The following is a 21891-nucleotide window of genomic DNA, read 5'->3' on the forward strand; positions in this document are numbered from 1 at the left end:
TTAGTAGGCTCCCAACATTGTACTGAGCCTCACTCACTTCCTCATCCTTTGAGGAGTTTTAGAATTGTGTCCTATCCCGTCCAGATGCACAATGAACATTATTTTCTGATTGCCGGATTTCAAGTACAAACCCATCTCTCATCGTGCTGCATTCCCCTATTTTTAATTTTACCTGAGGAAGGAGGAAGCCTCCGAAAGCTTGTGAATTTAAAATAAAATTGCTGGACTATAACTTGGTGTTGTAAAATTGTTTACAATTGTCAACCCCAGTCCATCACTGGCATCTCCACATTATTTTTAATTAGACATTGTTAACCCGTTTATTTTAAACAGGTTAGCACTTGGCCAAAAATTAGGACACAGAAGTTGCATGAGCATCCCAACTAGTCAGTCAGAAAATATCCCCTATAATTTGAGTTTCTTTCCAGTCTCTACATACTGTAGAGGTTCTCAAGCCAAATTTGAGGCCCATGGGTATATGAAGGTATACAAAAGGTACACAATGGCACACACATTTATCTCAGTATCCTCTTGACAGCAACAAGGCAATCAGAGGGAGTCAAGAGTGTTGTATGTACTGGGTTTTAATGCTCATCCACACAATAGGCGCCTCTGTACACAGCAATGCCTGGAGGCTGGTATCTGTACACAAGGTCCAGGGACCCCATATCAGGGACTGGGGTTTGTAAAAATGTTGAATTGCTAACTGCACCCCTGCTTGGCCAGCCTGACTAACATCTTGTCTGTAGTGAATATGAAACATTACTTTTGATCATCTTGCTGTTAATGACTAATTAATGGCTGCAATAATTTTGTTTTTCCACAAATGACCTTCAGTACAACACAAGGTCCTCAGCACTTCTTAATTTGTCTTTACAACAGGGAAACAGGCAGTTCAACCCGACCAGTCTGTGTTGGCGTTTCTCCTCCACGAGCAGTCGTCCCAATCCTATGTGCCCGCCCTGTTCCCTTTATTTCCCTTATTTATCCCCATGAGACATCACCTCATGAGTTTCTTTCACATGTATTTCAGCTTCTTAGTGAATAAAGCACATAACTTGTTTAAATGTTCTTTGCATTGTACTGGTCTTCTACCCTCTCCAACCCTGGCCTCTTGCGCATCCTTGATTTTCTTCGCTCCACCATTTGCGGCCATGCCTTCAGCCGCCTGGGCCCTAAGCTCTGGAATTCCCTCCCTGAACCTCCCCGCCTTTCTAGCTCTCTCTCTCCTCCTTTAAGACGCTCCTTAAAACCTACCTCTTTGACCAAGCTTTTGGTCACCAGTCCTAACATCTCGTGCAAATCAGATGGAGAGGATTGTACGTCAGATAACATAGCTCGCCCAATTTTTTGTTCGTGAATTTAGATGGAAGAAAGATCGGGTGGGTTCCGTTACCAACCTGCGATCCTCATTGCGAAGCACACAGGCAATCCAATACGCCCAAGTACTGTAATAACTTGCATTTACATAGAGCCTTTAACGTTAGTAAAACATGCTAAGGCTGTTATGAAACAGAATTTGACACCGAGCCACGTAAAGAGATATTAGGACAGGTGACCAAAAGCTCGGTCAAAGAGGTAGAGCGACGAAAAGGAGAGAGAAACCTACCTCTACTTCGAATACAGACATCAATAGGTTTGAATGAAAACATTCAAAAATAAACCCATGCCTGACACCAAGAATTGGTATTTTTAAATTACTGAGGCAACCAGTTTGTGTTCACATTGTATGCCCCATGTCCCCTGGTGCTTCTAGTGGAAGAGAGGCAACCAGTAATGCTACAATAACCAAAAAAAAAGATTCACGAACCTTGAAGAAGAAACCAATAGACCTCTGTTCCGAGTCCATTTGGTCACTCGTAGAGTCGCTGACGCTCTCTTGTACGTCTTCACTTTCTTCAGGGGCTTTCAAGGAAGACAATGGTATTTCTATTAAACTAGTCCTTTTAGTAGTGATGGAGTTATCCTTTTTCCCACCATCAGACTGATCGTCTGGCTGTCCACCATCAATCCCTGTCTTTTGAGGTACTACAGGTCTGAGGTTACCTTCATTTTCAAGGTCAAAAGAAGGATCAAGCTCCACCACTGAAGATTCATTTGCCTGGCCACTAAAGCTTGCAATTGGTCCAACAGGCCTTTGCTTTGGCCTTACACCAGTGCCTTGCTCTTTATCATCAGCACCAAAGCAAATGGAAGACTTGGTTTGGACTGTCACCTGGCTTGGTGAGAACTTTCTGAGGTGGGGTAAGGTGTCCACATTCTGTGGAGGCGTAAGGACACGTGTTAAAGGCGGTATCTTTAGCTCAACAGGCCTCGAGTGCCTCGGGCTCTTTGGAGGAGTGGAATTTGTCTTCTTCTGGCCGGTCTGGGGCGAACGTATTCCAGAAGAAATTGGTTTGCGGGAGGGCGAGGGGGAAGGAGAGGAGAACTCAGCAGACCTGGAAGGCTGAAAGTCTCGCGTTGGCCTCTGAGAGGACGGTTTGGGAGCAGGAATTACCCAAGATTGTGTGTTTTTCTTCTCCATAAGCATGTCTTGTTGCTGTGCCAGGCGCTGCATGTCTACCTGTAAAGAAGATAAGGCCGAATTGAGTTTTGCAACAGCGTTGTTGTACTCTCCAATATCTGCGTCCACCTCAGGCTCTTTTGGAGATTCTGGTACTCCAAGTTTTAAATTTTTTTCCCCATGGTTCTTGCTAAGACTTTCCTCATTGTCTTTTTCCAATATTTTACTGTCTTTTCCCTTAAATTCTGACTGCGTTGGGCTTTCATTTTCATCATCGTCATCCTCAATTTTTGACAACCTTTCTTCCAGGGATAACTTTCTCTTGTCTTCATCAGCTGTAGCTCCACTCTCCGATTCCCCCCCTTCCTCTTTCTTTTTCAACTGCAGAAACGCACTCTTCCCTAACCTCTGCCTGTGCTTGGCAAAGATTGCCTCAATTCTCTTCTTCTGTGCCTCGATGGCCCTGCGCTTTTCCTCCAGTCTTATTCCCAGCTGAGTCATCTCCGAAGCCAGGGCCTGGTTTCTGCTGGGACTTTCATCGGACCGGTGAGCCCAGGATGCCATCTGCTGATCATTAAGGTCTGAACTATCAGGTGTTGTCTTCTGAGAGCTGCTGGATTTAGAGTCTGCCGGGTTAATCTTCTTCATTTTCCTTTCAGCAAAGCTGGTCATCTTCACTCCAGAACCAGAAGAGGCCACACTTTCGGCCTGCGAACTGAGCGAACTCAGGCAAGAGGTACATTCATCCTTGCTAGTATAGTCCTTTTCTTGAGCAGGCCTCGAAGAGTCTTCTACGTCAGAATCCAAACTGTTGTCTCTCAGAACAGAATCATCATCCCGTGAAAAATTACCATCTTCTGATGGAACATCTCCGCTATTCAGTTGGTCCCCGCTGGGCGTAAGAATCCCAGACTCTTTTGCTGCATCCACGGACTTATATGGAGGGTTGAGATCAAACTTGGATTGGCTTGTCTTGGGTTTTATAAATCCTTCAGTCAGGTCAGGCTTATGAAGGAAGAAGCCATCTGGTGCTCCTTCAGGACGGAGCCTGGGTTCAAGTTTATCTGTACTGTGGATTATCTTTAGTGCTTCTTCAATGGTTGGCAACTCAGTGTAATTATTATGATCATCGACTACCCCATTTTCAACAGGCCTGTGCTGTCCCTGATGTTCTTTCTCCATCATCTTATTGGACAATTGTGACCCTTTTCTAGGCGTCTTCGGTGATGTCACCAGTCCGTTCTCATTTGCCAGTTGTTCCTCCTTTCCTAGGTAATCAGCGGTGTCTTCTGCAGAATTGTACACTGCTCTGGGTAAACAGTTTTGTGATCGATAGGCGTTGGTGGTGAGGCTGTCTGAACTGACGGACCTCATTAACCCGACGGGATTTCCCATGACTATGTCCACGTCACTGTCCAATCCGAAGGGAATGCTGAAGGACACTGCTTGTGACAACGGTCTGCACAAACGAGAAATTGATATCCATATTATGTTAAGTGGCAGGTTAAAGGTTGGATGTTAATTTAAAATGTAAGACAACTTTGGTCGCAAAATAAAAGATTGGCCTTTGGTCACAAAAGGAGTCAACATTTGGAAAGGATTCCAGCTAAGGTAGTGGAAGCAAAAACCTTGGAATGGTTAAAGAGAGAGTTTGATGCTGTGATGGGGCACTGTAGGATTTTCAGTACAGCTGAGCTAAGATGGACCAAGTCACCAGGTAGATGGACCATGTGTCTTTCTCATCTCTATCTACCTGGTGATTTTTTTTTGATATATAAAGATTAACGGTACCACAGAAATGATCAGCACAGAAGAAGCTCATTTGGCCTTTCGTGTCCGTGCCTGCTCTTTGCTAGAGAAATCCGAAACTAACCTCACTGCCCTGCTCTCTCCTCTCCTCCCACCCCAGCCCTGTATTTTCCACTGCTTCAAATATTTATCCAATTTTCTCTGAAAAAGATGCTATGGTCTCCACCTTAACTAATCCATATGGCAAAGCAGTCCATACTCCAAAAATGCTAACACATTTGGTGAATTAACATAGCTATGAGCAGTATATGGTATACAAACATTTGTTCAAACTTAGGGCACCCAAAAGTTCCAGTTAAGCAATTGGCTTTTTGATGCAAAAGATCAGATGGCAAATTGAAGTGTTTCCTCCATTTTGAATGTTTTCCACTCCTCTCTCTTCCTCACCTTCATCTTCACCCCCCCCACCCTGACTTTCCCCAAGTAATATACCATTTTGAGCAGACAAATGACCTGCTCCTATATCAATGCAATGGCACTGAGTTAAACAGTATCTGACTCATTCCCACCCCCCATGTTCCCTTACTCCACAGGATATTAATCAATGGATACCCAGTTTGGCCTACCGTTATCTCAGTTGGAGTCAGAACTCACGCACAGGAAACTGGATGCACTCCCTATCACTCTGGCAAAACGTTGGCATAGTAACCAGGCTACTTTAAAAATCTAGGTTTAGGACTGCCTTGAGTGTGCTGCACATCGCGCAAATTCTCCTCATTCTTTTTGATAACTCATCTCCCCCTTCCAGTTTCACCTCTTCTCTTCCTTTCATTGCCAGCTTGACATGGATTATAGCAGTCTTCCCACAGGGTAGATTTTCCAAACATGCATTCCTGGCATGGAGTCTCGTCCTCCAAGAACACACATCAAGAAATTTGTGCGCACATTAAATCATGAGATGCACTTGTGTGATCTCTCCAATACTTGCGCCCAGCAGTTGAGGCTCCATGTCTAAAAAGTGCACCCACAATGTTTGTTTCTGCTTGTAGCAGGTGAACTTAACCTTGGACAGGTTTGCTGCTGAATTTAATCTCTTGTTCCCCTAAATGACAGCAATGAATTCAATTCTTGGTTAAGGTCTAACAAAACTCTCCTGTAGTGAGTAATAACCCTAATTTAGAAAGTCACAACTAAAATTTATTGTAGTATCACTGGCCTATTTTCTCGTCTACATTAAAGTAGGCCATTTCTCACGGGGACGTACGGAATCTTAGCAACCCTCCATAGCAACAGAATGGGTCACATTACAACATGACTGTTGGTTACTGGTTCACTTTTGCGAGACGTGAGGAATCAGATCTAGCCACTGTTCTGAAAATGGCTACAATGCCTTTATCCATTAAAAGTACTGCTAACCCTCTGTACTTTCACCGCTGACCCTCCGCATTTTCACCTCTGACCCTCCGCACTTTCACCCCATGAGCTGATAGCCCACGGCTACTGATACTATACAATTTGTGGGCCCAATTTGATATGGCACACTCATGGCATAATTGCTCGTGTGCGATTATGATCAACTCCACTCATTGTATCGGACACTTTCATCACTGGAGATTAACATTAGAAATGGGGATGAGACCAAAAGAACAAAGTGAGTCTTCTCAAAGAAGATTCCTTGACTAAACTAGGGGGGTGGGGGGAAAAACAATCAAGGATAGATTCTTAAAAGCATGCAAAAGTGCTACTTTACTTAAATGGCAGCATCAGTAAACCAATTCCTTACTGATCAGGCATAGACCAGAGAGACATTAAAACAATTAGTGGTAGAGCTCTATTTGGACCCACATAACAGGACAAGGTGGATGGTCTGCCTTACCCTTTCTTGTTCCTATCATTTGTACCCATGTCTAAATTTACCTCTTCAGTTGTTTTTTCGTCCATGCCTTTCCAAAGGAATCGACTTGTGACATTGAGGTAGAGTGATACAGAGGACCTGAGAAGAAATAGGAACAAGATGGTTCAGTACTTATATTTAATAGACAAACTGCTCAAAAGGTGACCTCCTTCTTGCCTCTTTTGGCTAGATATATAGATATTGCCTCAATTGCCACTCCATGATTGGCTAGTAGAGGGTCAATTACAATAGAACAACACTTGCCCTGCAATGAAGTGCAATCCAATATAGCAACTTGATCTTGGGGCTTGGATCAATGACTAAAATGAACTTCATTCCAAATAGTGGCTGTTGGATTTCTCTGGCAGGCAGCTCCGGAATTTCAATGCATTACTGACCAACTAGGAAGGACACCTCTTCGCATTGTGCTTCAATCATGAGAATGGGACCGCCTGGCTGTGAAGAGGTCTCGTTCACAGCTGGTATGAGAGATGAACAATGCCAAACTCCTTCCATTCGTTCTGCATGTTCCCTAGAAAGACCACCACCTCTCTTTTCCTTACTCGGTTCTTTTCTCGCAGCCCGGCAAAGAGTTGACAAAACAAGCCCAAAGCTGAGGCAAATACCTGGAATGGGAATGTAGAAAATTCTGGTTTTGTAAATCAACCAAAAGGCTGAGAGTTGCCAGGTCTGAATTCAAACTGTATTTGATTGGGGGAGGTGGGGGGGGGGGGGGGATAGGGGGAGGGGTGGGGGGTGACAGAGAACCACGAGGATAGCTTGATTATCTTAGGGACTTGGGGTTTTAGTGGTCCTATCCCAGCCTTCAGAAATCACAGCTTAAAAAGGACCACACATGCGCTCGAAGCAAAAATGGATTGGATTTATACGTGTTCATTCAGAGGGCTTATTAGAATTGTGCCAAAACACACAAAGTCTGACAGTGTCTCCATGACTGAGCTTTTGATTTCTTCAAAGAAACAACTTCAAGCAATACGTACACTTCAAAAGGCAGTAATTAACAAAAATAACAGTTTTAGCACATCAGTACCTAGCACACTCGCGTGACAGGATCTCCCATCTCCAAACAGGTGCAAATTGAGTTGAGTTTTGGTATTTCATCGTGGGATTACTGACTTGACTGTCCAATGGAGAACTGATCACTTCCACATCAAGGTGTGTTTACCACAGCCCTTTCCACCCTCGAAAGGATGCCAACACTGGGCAATGGAACATTATCCCACCATACCAAGTGTCAGAAAAACAAATCTTTACTTGAAACATTGACGTACTTTAAGTAAAAGCTTAAGAAAGACGATTGAGTTTTTTGATATTACACTTTTGCCAGGCAATTTAAAATGTATCTTTGTCAAACACAAACCAGATGTCAGAAGGAAGAATGAGAGATACGTTGAGTCAATTTTTTTTTATCATATACTAGTCGATCTACTGTGGTATTGTACACGGGGAGTCAAGACCAGGCAGCAATAATTGGACCAGATCATGGAGATGTAATTCAGTCCCTACTTTAAAGTCATTCGTTCTATCCCTATTTTATATTTCCTTCATAAAAAAAATCTTACGCCCACATTCATTATAGGAAGTGTCTATGTAAACGTGTCACACCGTAATTACACCCTCCTGCCAGTGGGGGAGCTGCAGCTCCTCCAAAGGTTAGAAGACTAAAGTTGCAGCCTGACAAGTATTATACAGGCAGTTTCCACCATAAACTTGGACATAGGAACTTACAATGGAAAAAGTGGACAGGAAGTTGATACAGATGTTAAGATTTTTAACACATTATAGGTGATATTGTAGTACAAATGCCAGGCCGACTGAAGAAACAGATCCAGGTCAGAGGTGAAAAATAAAAAGGTGTCAATATATTAGTCATTTAACTGTTTTTTTTGTTTGTTCAATTATTGTGGGGTGTATTCTGCGGGTGTGGGGATATAACAGCAGGTTATAATTACAGAATAATAGATAGCTAACAGCAAATTACAAGGTAATTCAATTGAACTGCTTTAATGACAAGCTGCAACCACCAAGAAGCTTATAATCATCAACACATGGTGAGATGGAATTACTGCACTACACTCACTCTCGGGCACTTATTATTTCTTCTACTGAACAGGTTGTTTGAAATCAAGTTCCTTTTCTCAGTATAGAAGGTGCACTGACCGTAGGTGAGGTGCTATGTTGCAGGAGAGGCAGTGCAACGAAGGTTCACTAGATTGATTCCTGGGATGAGAGGGTTGTCCTATGAGGAGAGGTTGAGTAGAATGGGCCTATACTCTCTGGAGTTTAGAAGAATGAGAGATGATCTCGTTGAAACATAGAAGATTCTGAGAGGGCTTGACAGGAGGGTAGGTGCTGAGAGGCTGTTTCTCCTGGCTGGAGAGTCTAGAACTAGGGGGCATAGTCTCAGGATAGGGGGTCAGCCATTTAGGACTGAGATGAGGAAAAATTTCTTCGCTCAGATGGTTGTGAATCTTTGGAATTCTCTCCCCCAGAGGGCTGTAGCTGCTCAGCCATGGAGTATATTCAAGGTTGAGATCGATAGATTTTTGTTAGGCGAGATTATCAAGGGATATGGAGATCAGCCATGATCTAATAGAATGGTGGAACATGCTCGGAGGGCTGAATAGAAACAGGAGTAGACCATGGTCCAAACGGGGGGTGGCGGGGAGGGGTTGAAAAGTGCCTAGCCCCAGTACACACTCACTTTTAACTGTATTGGAGGAGCAATTTTTCCCTGTCTTGCATTCACATGCATCAAAATTTCCCTGATGTTTTTTTATACTGCATTAACCTCAAAACTCAACCAGCCAAACCAAACTTTATAAAGAGACATACAGTTCTCCTGTAATTCAACAGCAATTTTTACTTGGAAAAAAATGAATTATCTAGTTTTTAATTTAAGCAATTTTAATACAACACAGGAGGCCTTATTTTTGGATAATTTTAAGTTGAATTTAGAGATGACTGGTTGGGATGTTGTGTTGGAACCTTAGATACATTACTGAAGGACCCAGACATCCATAGCTTGCCCTCGCTACAAGTCAACTGATTAATCTTCACCTGAGCATGAGGAAAATCATATGCCGTCAACCCCGCCTTCCACCTTTTAATGGGAAGAGAAAAATTGATGCAAGCACCGTCCGGTCATAAAATACTGCAATCTATTACTGACCACATTCCTTCCCCACAATGATAAAAACCATTAGTAAACAGAATAATTTCTTGTCGTCGATGCATAAATAATCTTTGTACATTGACCGATAGGCCATCTTGTTTAGTGCGTCCCCAAACTTCCAACAAACCAAAGCAATGTTTTATTGGAAAGAAATAGTGGGCACAATATCAGTTTCGATTGATGGATCAGACTATTTTCGACTAGGGTTGCCAACTCTGGTCGGACGTATTCCTGGAGGTTTCATCACATGACCTCCCACTGCCCCACCCGGTCAAAACAGCCTTCCCCCCCCCCCCCCCATCATCAATATTTTTATAACTAATAAACAACAGCGTTCAACAAAAATGATAAAAACACTTCTTAAATGCCCCTATGATTATTTTCTATGTGTCCTTGCTCGCAGCAACGGCCAGGAGATTAATCATTAATTCCTGGAGACTCCAGGGCAATCCTGGAGGGTTGGCAACCCCTGTTTTGGACCAATGTTTCTAGGGAAGCCTCGGCCAAAGATACCCCATTACCTGAGCTTCTTCTTCCGGGGGATGTCTGCTGGATCACAGGCAGGAAGGGCTGCTTCAGCAGGAAGGCTGGCAGTCGACTGAAAGAAGCAGAGTTTAAAAATCAATGAAAGCGACTAACCTCGGTCACAACAAAGATACAATGTGGTACTAGCAGCCTGTTAAAGGCAGGCGATTGCTTCGAACATCAGCAGCTGTGTGGCCTGGGCAATTCAGTGTGTTCTAATAAGCAACGTAGGCACTGATGCAGTGGGTCAGCTGGCTCAGAGACTCCTTCTATTCCTAGCTGTGCCCAGACATGCAAGTTCCTTTGAGCTGGGACACACCTTGGTTGGAATTCTAAAACAGAGGTTACTTCGAAATTTCTTCCCTCCATTTTAAGGACACGTTAGACAGTCTCTAGGGGTGCAATTTTAACCTAACTCGCCGGGCGGGAAACCCACGGGATCGGGTGAAACGCCAGTTTTACAACCCGCCAGGGGTTGCCAACTCTGGTTGGACGTATTCCCGGCGGTTTCAGTACACGACCACCCACCACCCCCGCGATTGGTCGCCCAACATGTCCATCCTCACGGCTCACCGCCTTCCTAGGCCAATTGGAAAGTGAAGAGCAACTTCATGACTCAACTGGGTGATTCTTGACTGTCAAACAGCCTTTTAACCCCAACTCCTACATTTTAAAAAAAAATATAGAAATAATAAACAAAAGCGTTCAAAGATAATGAAGAAAACCCACACAATTTCTTTTAATGCCTCTACGATTTTTTTCTCTGATGTTTACTCTCAGCAGTGTCCTGGAGATTAACCTTCAATTCCTGGAGACTCCAGGACAATCCCTGGAGGGTTGGCAACCCTACATCCCACCCAATATTATTCTCCCGTTGACCTCAATGGAGTGTAAAACCAGCATTGCACCCAAATCAGTCAGTTTCCCGACAGGGGGGGGTTAGGTTAAAATTACCCCCTCTCAGTCCACTGGCGCTATCCTGCAGGAACAAATGCGCTCCTAGACATTGGACGGAGATGGGAGGGTAGAATATCATTTCAAAGGACTCGGAAAACTTAGTTATTTATTTATTTAGAGACTGAGAGGTGAATCTCAGACATGCCCCCAAGCAGAAATATTTCAGTCTCATGTCAACATTAAAAAAATAATTCAGATCAAATCTAGACCTTCAAGTAACTCGAGTCTGAATCTCCCACTTCCCACCCCAAACTCCACCTCTTTCAACAGCTGGAAATAATCAAGCTCTTGGTGTTCTAGGGTGAATACACATTAAAGCATTTCTTTTTCTCAATAGCTTAACTTGAACAGCCACAATTCAACTTCTTTACCCAGGGAGTGGTTAGAATGTGGAACTCGCTACCACAAAGAGTCGTCGAGGCCAATAGCATGGATGCCTTTTAAGGGGAAGCTGGATACGCACATGAGGGAGAAAGGAATAGAAGGTTATGCTGATAGAGTGAGGTGAAGGAGGCTCATGTGGAGCATGAACACCGGCATAGGCCATTTAGGCTGAATGTCTGCGCTGTAATTTCTATGTAATTCTTTGTAAGGAGTTGGACGGACATAGGAACAGGAGTAAGCCATTCAGCCCCTCGAGCTTGTTCTACCATTCAAGTAGATCATGGCTGATCGTCGAATCATAGAAAGGTTACAGCACAGAAGGAGGCCATTCGGCCCATCGAGTCCATACCAGCTCTATGCAAGAGCAATCCAGCTAGTCCCACTCCCCCGCCCTTTCCCCGTAGCCCTGCAGTTTTTTTCCTTTCAAGTACTTATCCAGTTCCCTTTTGAAGGTCATGATTGAATCTGCCTCCACCACCCCCTCGGGCAGTGCATTCCAGATCCTAACCACTAGGCATGTAAAAAAGTTTTTCCTCATGTCACCCTTGGTTCTTTTGCCAATCACCTTAAATCTATGCCCTCTGGTGGGACCTCAATTCCATTTATCCGCCTTTGATCCATATCCCTTGATAATTCTTTGTAATTAAGCATTCTTTGTAATTAGGCACTTAACTTCTCCATTCTCAACAAATCGCTATTTGTATCACTTAACAGCAGAGTCATGCTGAAACTATACCGCCTGCTGGGACTACATTAGAGGCAGCATGGAGAAGGCAGGAGAGTCTCCTGTTCCCCAGCCTGTGGAGGGCAGGAAGAATGCTTCATGAAAAGTATGGCAGCAGGGAAAGAAACATGCATAAGGCTCAAGTCAAGAGTGTGATGGAATACTCTCACTCACCTTGGGTGGGTGCAGCTGCAACAACACTCAAGAAGCTCGACATCAACCAGTACAGAGTAATTTGTTTGATCAACGCCCCAGCCACTGGTTTCAATAATCCACCCCCTCCAGCATTGTGGTTACAGTATGTGAGATCTACTGCACTGAAGCAACACACCAAGCTTAGTTCATCAACATCTCCCTCCCTCATGACCTCTGCCACAGAGAAGGACATGATCAGCAATGTTGTGTGAACACCATCACCTTTTAAAATTCCTCTTCAAGTCTCACACCATCCTGACTTGGACATATACTGTCGTTCCTTCATAGTCACTGGGTCAAAATCCTTGAACTCACAACCAAACAGCACTGTGGGAGAACCTTCACCACACGGACTGCAGCGGTTCAAGAAGGCGGCTCACCACCACCTTCTCAAGGGCAACCAGATACGGGGAATAAATGCCAGCCTTGCTCGGATCCCACGAATAAACAGAAGAATCTAATATCCTAGTGGATCAATTGTAGACGATTCAGATTTAAAACATTATAATGCTAGAGTTTGGGGTTTTTTTTGCTTGCAAGAAAGAAAATGGATTGATCTGGTCTCAAACCTACACCGTAAACCACTCCAGCGCTACAAGAAAAGGTCAAAACGATGTATTACTATCTGACCAAACTGGACATGTTACAGGCCTCTGCAACAGAACGTTGAGAAACAGGTTGGAAAGAAGCTATGGTAGCTTCTTTTCAGCCTGTTAATGATTTACATCTGCTTGAATCAAAAAGTTTAGGCACTTCACATTTTCACTAAGTTCACTGCAAAACTGCTGCTCCACAGCCATCTGTTCTTAGAATAACATTTACATTAAAAAAAATGGTGCAAGTGCAGGTCATGGGTGAGTTGTAATTTTCAACAGCACATACCCTGTAAGATTTATATGAAGCAAGAGACCCCAACATGGACCCCCCCACCTCACACACATACCACTTTGACCCCCCTCCCCATTATTGAGACGACTGAATTCTAGGGGCTTTGGCATTTAGCCCAGAAAAACACCTTGGGTAAAACACTCTTCCAGGTTCCGAGCCTCCCCTCCCCCACACTGGTACCACATTGTCATTTTCAGCAGCACTGTGGGCCTCTGGAAACCTGCAAGCCAAACCTTATGTTCATTAAAAAAAGACTGGATTCTGAAGCACTACCATCAATTTGATTTATTTTTGTTTCCATCTCCACCCAACCGGATTTGACAAGGACTCTGCGTTTCAGCAACATGATTGATGTGCCAGGCTTAAATAATCGCGTGCAGCAGCATCAACATTGGCTGGACTCCCACTTCTCGTTTACTTTAATGGAGACCAGAACTTGCTTGCAACATGGCTTCCACCCCACCCCCGCCATTGCTTTTGTGCGCACAGAAGCTTTAAGGACACAAAATTGAAATGGGAGAGGCAATACAATCACCTATTACCCCCGAACTGTGACGATTTGCTGCATGGTCACAGGAAGGGACAATAGGCACTTGGAGTTAAAGGCAAAAGGAGTCTTTTTAGGCCCGTACTTAAGATTTTTCATTTACGGCTGTACTTTATCGTTGTTTATTATTTGGACAAATTAAAGATATAAAACAGGGAACCAAAAAGCAAAATACTGCAGATTGCAGAAATCTCAAAACAAATGTTCAAGAAATTCGCAGGGCTTTGGGCAAAGTTGAAGGGGAGCGGGACTAATCGGACAGCTCTTTCAAAGAGCCGGCACAGACTCGATGGGCCGAATGGCCTCCTTCTGTGCTGTATGATTCTACGACGGAATATTCCAGATTGCCAGTTGTAGAGTGCTACACTGGGCTCGAACCCCAATTCCCGTCACTGGATACGGGTTCACAGTCTGTGATCCCCCACCAGTCCCATCTTGTGCTGCAATAGGAACTTTGAGATTTAATGGTACTACAAAAAAAAGAGAGATTGTACTCTGCTGGATGGACCACCTGAACTGAAGGCTTACCTGGTGCTCTCCGCCCCAGTGGGTGTGTTGGATCCGCTTCCAGATGCATCTGTAACAAAGATGATTAGGTTGGTTCTTGCAACGGTCCATTACAAAATCACATACACAAAGTGTCTTTATGGTCAGTTATTTATTGAGATTTTGAGACGAATTTTTTCCAGTGCATCAAACCCATTATCTGAAGCATGATGAAGGCATCAATATATCTCAGAAAGCACCAGGTCCAGTTCCCAATTCATTTCAACATATGGTTGTTTTTTTTCCCTCTCACTCTTTCCCCATCCTTTACAACTCAGGCTTGTCTCTCTCTCTCCCCACCCCACACCCTCCCTCCCTCTTCAAGGGCACCAAATGGCTGTCCTCCATCATAGGGATTTCCAAAGCAATAATGCTTCATGGTGCAATGGGGCGTGGTGAGTACATTAGATATTGGTCCAACGATGGTTTTAAATAAGTAATTGTGGTTCATTTTCTCAAATCAAGGGACATTAGTTCTGGGAAAATAGAAAATGTTTCAGCTTTTAGTATCCATCGTTAGTATTCAGCACTGCTAGGTCAGCTTGAGTATGGGTTAGATGCAGATAAAACTCCCTCTACTCTGCATCAACTCCCTTAGATCCAACCTTGTTAAAGAATCTGCCAACGTACAACTTTTTCTCAAGAGATTAAATAAGTTTGATGGAGTGTTGTGTCCATTAACAACCAATCTGGACACAACATTACAACATCATATTCTAGTGAAAGAAACCTACTGACTATAAATGTTTGGAATGAAGCAGGGGAGGCATGTATTGTGCACCACACAGAAGTTTCCTACACACCCTGTAGTTTCTCCTTTTAACCATTCTAATTAGTTACCATGGCGATAGCGGGCTACCATTAATGCTAATTCCATACCTTCCAGATCTGGAATCTCCCTTGGGCGGACAAATTCTGGCTTCAGGACTTCAAACCACCAGAAGAGCTCAGCTACAAACGTCAAGATGTTAATCTGTCAAGAAGAGACATTTAGACATGTAAATCCAAATCTCTCAATGAATAAAACCATCCTTCCAATCACTTTGATAAAGACACAAGGCAGAGCATGGAACGAGAAATGGCCATCAAGTCTGCTCCTTCTTTAGACCAGGTACAATCCACCCATTTAATCTCTAGGGAAAGTTACACATAGTTAGATACTCCTTGACTCTCCTAAAGGTAATTGAGCAAAACTCCAGAATATTCATTAATCCCTACAGCTCCATTATTTAATCCTGGTCTTCTGTTCTTCAGAACCTGTCTCCTGCCCCAGCAGCACAGGATCCAGTGTCCCATTGAGGCCTTGATCAGGCGCTGTTCCAAATGACTATAAATATATTGTATCTGCTGGTGGCCATTTTTGTTTCTGCTAAAGTCTGGACTAACTGAAGATTTAATTTCATAATTTTGACCAAGATACACACTTGGGACTTGCTGCATTGTTAGAGGTGTCATCTTTCAGATCAAACTTTAAAGTGGATGTGAAAGATCCCATGACACAATTTGACGCTCTCCTGGTGTCCTGATCAAAATTCATCCCTCAACCAACAACAAAAACACAGAGTAACTGGTCATTCATCTCATTACTGTTTGTGGAACCTTGCTGTGTGTAATTGACTCATTTGCCTACATAATAAGTGAGCAGATTTCAAACGTAATTAATTGGCTGTCCTGATGGCATGAAAGGCTCAATATAAATATAGCTGTCGTTCCTTTCTTCGTTAAAGAAAGATTGGCAAGAAATTAAATCGGCCACACTCTCATCTTCATGGGGACGAAGAGCTCAAAGACCAACAGAAATATTATCTTAAGGACAGTCACAGGAGTTAGGAATATGGGAACAGCAGTTGGCCATTCAGCCCCTCAAGCCTGTTCTGCCATTCAATTAGATCATGGCTGATCTGTATCTGGAATCCATCTATCTGCCTTGGTTTCGTAACCCTTAGTACCCTTGTCTAACAAAAAGCTAGCAATCTCGGTTTTGAAATTTTCAATTGACCCCCAGCCTCAACAGCTATTGAGGGGGGAGGGGGTGGGCAGAAGAGTTCCAGATTTCCACCACCCTTTGTGTGAAGAAGTGCTTTCTGACATCACCCCTGAATGGCTTAGCTCTAAATTGCCCCCTTGTTCTGGACTTCTCCACCAGAGGAAATAGGGTAGATAGAGAGAAACTATAAACTCCTTTAATCATCTTAAACACCTCAATTAGATCACCCCTAATCTTCTATACTCAAGGGAATGCAAGCCTATTTTGTGCAACCTGTCCTCATAATTTAACCCTTTTAGTCCCAGTATCATTCTGGTGAATCTGCACTGCACCCCCTCCAAGGCCAATATATCCTTTGAGATTCGGAGCCCAGAACAGAACGTAGTATTCTAAATGAGGTCTAACCAGAGCCAAAGAGTTTCTCATGGGAGAGATGGGAGGTGGTCAAAGAAGCCTGTCTTGATTTTATGGTAAACAAAGCTTTGGAAGATCCCATTGGAGGCCTTTTCAAAGCTTTGTTCATGGTGCAATCAAGAGGAGCTCAGTCAACCACCATTTTTAGTATCATCTGACACACAACTAAGGCAAGCATGACAAAAAAAGCTGTTTTTTTTTAAAATCTAACTTGCAAGCTCAACTACAAAAAGGTTTGCATTTATATAGCACCTTTCATGACCTCAGGCTGTCCCAAAGCAGTTTACAACCAATGAAGTACTTATGAAGTGTAGTCACTGTTGTAATGTAGGAAACGCGGCAGCCAATTTGCGCACAGCAAGATCCCATAAAAAGCAATGAGATAATGGTCATATAAATCGCTTTTAGTGATGTTGGTTGAGGGATAAAGAAAGGTAAACATGCATTAGGGAAGTCAAACCAATCTTAGAAATACATTTTTCCAATCCTAGCTCATTTTGGTCTCTTGAATTGTCCCAACTTCCTGTCTCACAGAGCAGCACACTTCATTATTTAAATGCAGACCACATTTAAGTTAAACCTTCAAAACTAAATCTCTTAAATATTAAAATGTGGTTTACATAAAGGAACGCCATCTGCTTTAACATTTGCCTCAGCATTTGGCAATTCAAAGTGCCAGGCACTTAACAATATTATGAAGCACAACTGAATATTTACGGCACTGAATTAATAATAGTCATGAATCCTGGAAGGAATCCGGTGGTGCAATTGGTTGTAACATAGTCCTTGCCCCCAATGTCTCAGTTGGTCAAGATGGGGAATAGTTGAGCTGTACATCCCAGGCTTAATCCTCAGTCTGTGTTGAGTTAGTTGATTTTGGACAGGATGGAATTACAATTGGCCCCAATGCCCTATGTTTTGGGAAACTCACATTTGCCAGGGTTCCTGCTCCGGATCAACAGCCCAGTACCCCCTCACTTGTAAACATTTAGTCAGGACAGGATTGGGCTGGGCTACAGTATCCCCCTAGTTACATAAAATGTACAGGAACAGGCCGTTCAGCCCAACTGGTCTATGCTGGTGTTTATGCTCCACACGAGCTTCCTACCACCCTCCCTACTTCATCTCACCCTATCTGCATATCCTTCTATTCCTTTCTCCCTCATGTGTTTATCTAACTTACCCTTAAAGGAGTCTATGCTATTCGCCTCAACTACTCCTTGTGGTAGCGAGTTCCACATTCTCACCACTCTCTGGGTAAAGAAATTTCTCCTGAACTCCCGATTGGATTTATTAGTGACTATCTTATATTTATGGCCCCAAGTTCTGGCCTCCCCTGCAAGTGGAAACATCTTCTCTATGTCTACCCTATCAAGTCCTTTCATAATCTTAAAGGCCTCTATCAGGTCACCCCTCAGCCTTCTCTTCTCCAGAGAAGATGACCAGCCTGCTGACACTTGGACATCTAGACTCATACCACTTTGGCATGATGTCAGAGGGCATCCATGAAACCATATCCCAGCAAGGAATTAACATCTTCAGGAAGGGGCAGATCTTTTCACCTCTGACACCTGGATCGGTCTCCAGTCCAGGTTGAGAAGTTTGGATGTCTCTTCATCATGTCAGTTGCAAGGATGCTAATGGTGCAGGGGGAGGAGGAGGAGGAGGAGGAGGAGCTAAACCCCAGTTGTACGGCTGACCTGTTGCAGATCATGGCACTGAGGCCAATTGCTATCACTGTGCAATCAGTGCATGTACCCAGCACATTCCATCAGTATCGTGCAAAATAAAAGCTGCTAATTAACAGTTGGGGCCTTACAACCTGTGTCCAAATAGTTGCCTGAATTCTGTAATCCCCGATGCAAACAAATACGGCATTTCTCAAGCAGACACACGGGCCTCAGGAAAACCCAACAATATGAGTTTAGGCTATAATCTGTCTGTGGCTTCCTGTACAAGCCTATCATTTAAATAATGATGAGGCCCAGCCCGAGAGATCAAAAGCCCTCACCACGGCCTGTTTCACATTACAACAGTTGCTTTGCTTCTGATGGCTGCTTAATACAAGGCTCTTTTATATTGGTGTCAGTGGGGTGTTTGCACCTTTGGTACCCGAAACACCACCACAGGAACAGGAGGAGGCCATTCAGCCCCTCGAGCCTGTTCTGCCATTCAATTAGATCATGGTTGATCTGTATTTTAATTCCATTTACCTGCCTAGGTTCTGTAACCATTAATACCCTTACCTGACAAAAATCTATCAATCTCAGTTTTGAAATTTTCAATTGACCCCCAGCCTCAACAGCCTTTTGGGGAGAGAGTTCCAGATTTCCACTCCCCTTTGTGTGAAGAAGTGCTTCCTGACATCACCCCTGAAGGGCTTAGCTTTAATTTTAAGGTTATGCCCCCTTGTTCTGGACTCCCCCCACCAGAGGAAAGTTTCTCTCTATCTACCCTATCAAATCCTTTAATCAGCAGAAACACCTCAATTAGATTATCCTCAAGGGAATACTAGCCTAGTCTATGCAACCTGTCTTCATAATTTAGCCATTTTAGCTCCTGTATCATTCTGGTGAATTTGCATTGCCAACGGCAACCCTTGTGTAGATCTGGTAGATTTGCCAAGAGAAGGCCCGATTTTTAAACTGGGTTTCTCGTCCAAGAGTCATGTTTTGAGAACCGGCCAGGCAAACCCTGAACCAACACCAATATAAAAGCAGTTGCAATCTGCCCCACACTCCCAAATAACAACTTGCATTTATATAGCGACTTTAACGCAGTAAAACATCACGAGGCGCTTCACAAGAGCGTAAATCAGACAAAATTTGACACGAGCTAAAGGAGACATTAGGACAGGTGACCTAAAGTTTGGTCAAAGGGGTAGGTTTTAATCAGAATCTTAAAGGAAGAGAGAGAGAGAGAGAGAGAGAGAGGGGGAGAGGCAGAGAGTTTAGGGGAGGGAAATCCAGAGTTTAGGACCAACCTGTATAAACAATTGGCCGACATAACAACCGCGATTTCAAAAGTAATCCATTTCTTTTAAAAGCACTTTGGGATACACGAGGATGTGATAAATGCCAGTTCTTTGTTTTCTTTCAATAATATTGAAAACATTTTGCAGTTACATTACCACACAAGTAACCAGTTGATTTAAAAAAAGAACATCAAGAGAATCATTAAAATGCTGGCTGCTCAATTATCTAGGCCATTGCCAAGAGCTTCATAAACATCAGGCACAATGCAATATAGTTAGACGTTCATCCCAGTAGGGCTGAATGACCATCTGGAGTCAGATTGAGAAAAGTGCTAATAGGCTGTGACTAAAGGGAAAAAAAAAATTGAAAGGGGAATGACTTGCAGTTCAAAATTACCTCAGTCAATGTCAATCTGAAAAATAAATTAACACGTATTGAAATAACTCCGGTTCCCTCACAGAATCAGCCATTTTGCGTCTCCTCCTCCCATCTCACACTAGTAATGTCAGTTATAAGGAGGGGCTGCGTGTATGTGTCCTACAGCAATGAAAAATGCCTACTGGATAAGCACTCAGACAACAAAGACCTTCCTAAAGTCAGGTGTTCTTGATGGGGCTATCTTTTGTTTTTGACACATTGGGGAGAACTTTGAAGAGGAAGTAGCCCTTCCTCCCTCTTTAAATTCTTGTTTGGTTTGGATTCCTGTAATAGATACTTCTATAACCGAATTGTGCATCACAATACTCCTGGCATTACAAGTTACCTGACACTGTCTGCCTTCAGGTCTGAACTCACTCCTATCTCCAGTATCCTGTCACCTACATCAGTGACAATCTTCACTAAACGACTGAGTGGTACCAAAAAGAAAACAAATCAGTGAGCAACTGAAATGAGCTTGACTAATCAATGCAAACATTAAACGATGCACGTACGGATAAAGGCCAGCAAATGGCTGGCTGATCTGAAAGAAAAGCACTGGTTGGATAGCTGGTTAGGAATTGGAGTCTGGGTTTAGAAGTACAGGTGGAGATGGTCAAACGCAGTGCAGAACACGGTCGTTTCTGGACTGTGGGGACCACACAAATGTCATGCTAAAGATGCGAGGACGAGGGCTTGGATTGGTTTGCCTTAATTTACCTTTCACGGTAGAGAGAAACTCGAGAACTTCACCTCAGGAGATTAAATTACTGGTACAATCTACGGATGCATTTACACTACAACTGCAGCATCGTGCAAAGCGGTTTCAGTTACTGTATCAGTACAGTATAATGCAGCCCAAACCTGGAACTGGTGCTGGTGCTGGACCAGGTACTGGAGCTTGGGTGGGTCTCAACTCCATGTTGTTCCCAAGTTGTATCCCACGATGGAACACACTACAAACCGTCTACACGAGAAACTGGCTTGATTGACCAAGTTGTCATTGGTGTTTTTTCCTCCATTTTCTGTTTTTTTTAATGTTCTTAATTGAATGGCAGGGGTCAGAGATATTGAGTATCACTCTACATCATCGTTTTCAAATCCCTCGATGGCCTCGTCCCATCCCATCTCCATAACCTCCTCCAGCCCTACCAGATCTCTGCGCTCCTCCAATTCTTGCCTCTTGCGCATCCCTGATTTTAATCGCTCCACCATTGGCGACCGTGCCTTCAGCTGCCTAGGCCCTAAGCTCTGGAATTCCTTCCCTAATTCTCGCTCTCCTCCTTTAAGACACTCCTTAAAACCTACCTCTTTGACCAAGCTTTTGGTCACCTGTCCTAATATCTCCTTATGTGGCTCGGTGTCAAATTTTGTTTGCTAATGCTCCTGTGAAGCCCCTTTGGACGTTTTACTATGTTAAAGGTGCTATATAAACGCAAGTTTTTGTGTTGTTTAATCTCAGGACTAATCATAGAATCATAGAATCATAGAAGTTACAACATGGAAACAGGCCCTTCGGCCCAACATGTCCATGTCGCCCAGTTTATACCACTAAGCTAGTTCCAATTGCCTGCACTTGGCCCATATCCCTCTATACCCATCTTACCCATGTAACTGTCCAAATGCTTTTTAAAAGACAAAATTGTACCCGCCTCTACTACTGCCTCTGGCAGCTCGTTCCAGACACTCACCACCCTTTGAGTGAAAAAATTGCCCCTCTGGACCCTTTTGTATCTCTCCCCTCTCACCTTAAATCTATGCCCCCTCGTTATAGACTCCCCTACCTTTGGGAAAAGATTTTGACTATCTACCTTATCTATGCCCCTCATTATTTTATAGACTTCTATAATGGCACCAATGAGAACTCCCTCTTACACTGATATATATATCCATCTATTATCCAATTTATAATATTTCAAGCAAGGAAGGTTAGAGTTCTGAAGGAGGAGATTTGAAATGCTTGACAAAGATTCAGCACTAAACTGTTTAA

General features: G+C 43.4%; 1 protein-coding gene and 1 long non-coding RNA gene across 2 annotated transcripts in view; one reads left to right on the forward strand and one right to left on the reverse strand.

The window, feature by feature from the left end:
* Positions 1 to 15049, forward strand: part of LOC137304479 (uncharacterized) — a 37069-nt gene extending 22020 nt beyond the window's left edge. The window contains exon 3 of the long non-coding RNA XR_010958582.1: positions 14995 to 15049. This is a non-coding gene — a long non-coding RNA (uncharacterized lncRNA). The remainder of the gene's footprint in view (positions 1 to 14994) is intronic.
* camsap3 (calmodulin regulated spectrin-associated protein family, member 3) overlaps positions 1 to 21891 on the reverse strand; it is a 167942-nt gene that overhangs the window by 21224 nt on the left and 124827 nt on the right. The window contains exons 7-11 of the mRNA XM_067973084.1: positions 14988 to 15081; positions 14091 to 14139; positions 9864 to 9940; positions 6170 to 6245; positions 1811 to 3962 (exon numbers count right to left, since the gene is read on the reverse strand). Coding sequence (XP_067829185.1) covers positions 1811 to 3962; positions 6170 to 6245; positions 9864 to 9940; positions 14091 to 14139; positions 14988 to 15081 — 2448 coding nt within the window. The remainder of the gene's footprint in view (positions 1 to 1810; positions 3963 to 6169; positions 6246 to 9863; positions 9941 to 14090; positions 14140 to 14987; positions 15082 to 21891) is intronic.

Source organism: Heptranchias perlo, chromosome 37 (genome assembly GCF_035084215.1).
Source record: "Heptranchias perlo isolate sHepPer1 chromosome 37, sHepPer1.hap1, whole genome shotgun sequence".
In the NCBI taxonomy this organism is placed as follows: Eukaryota; Metazoa; Chordata; class Chondrichthyes; order Hexanchiformes; family Hexanchidae; genus Heptranchias; species Heptranchias perlo.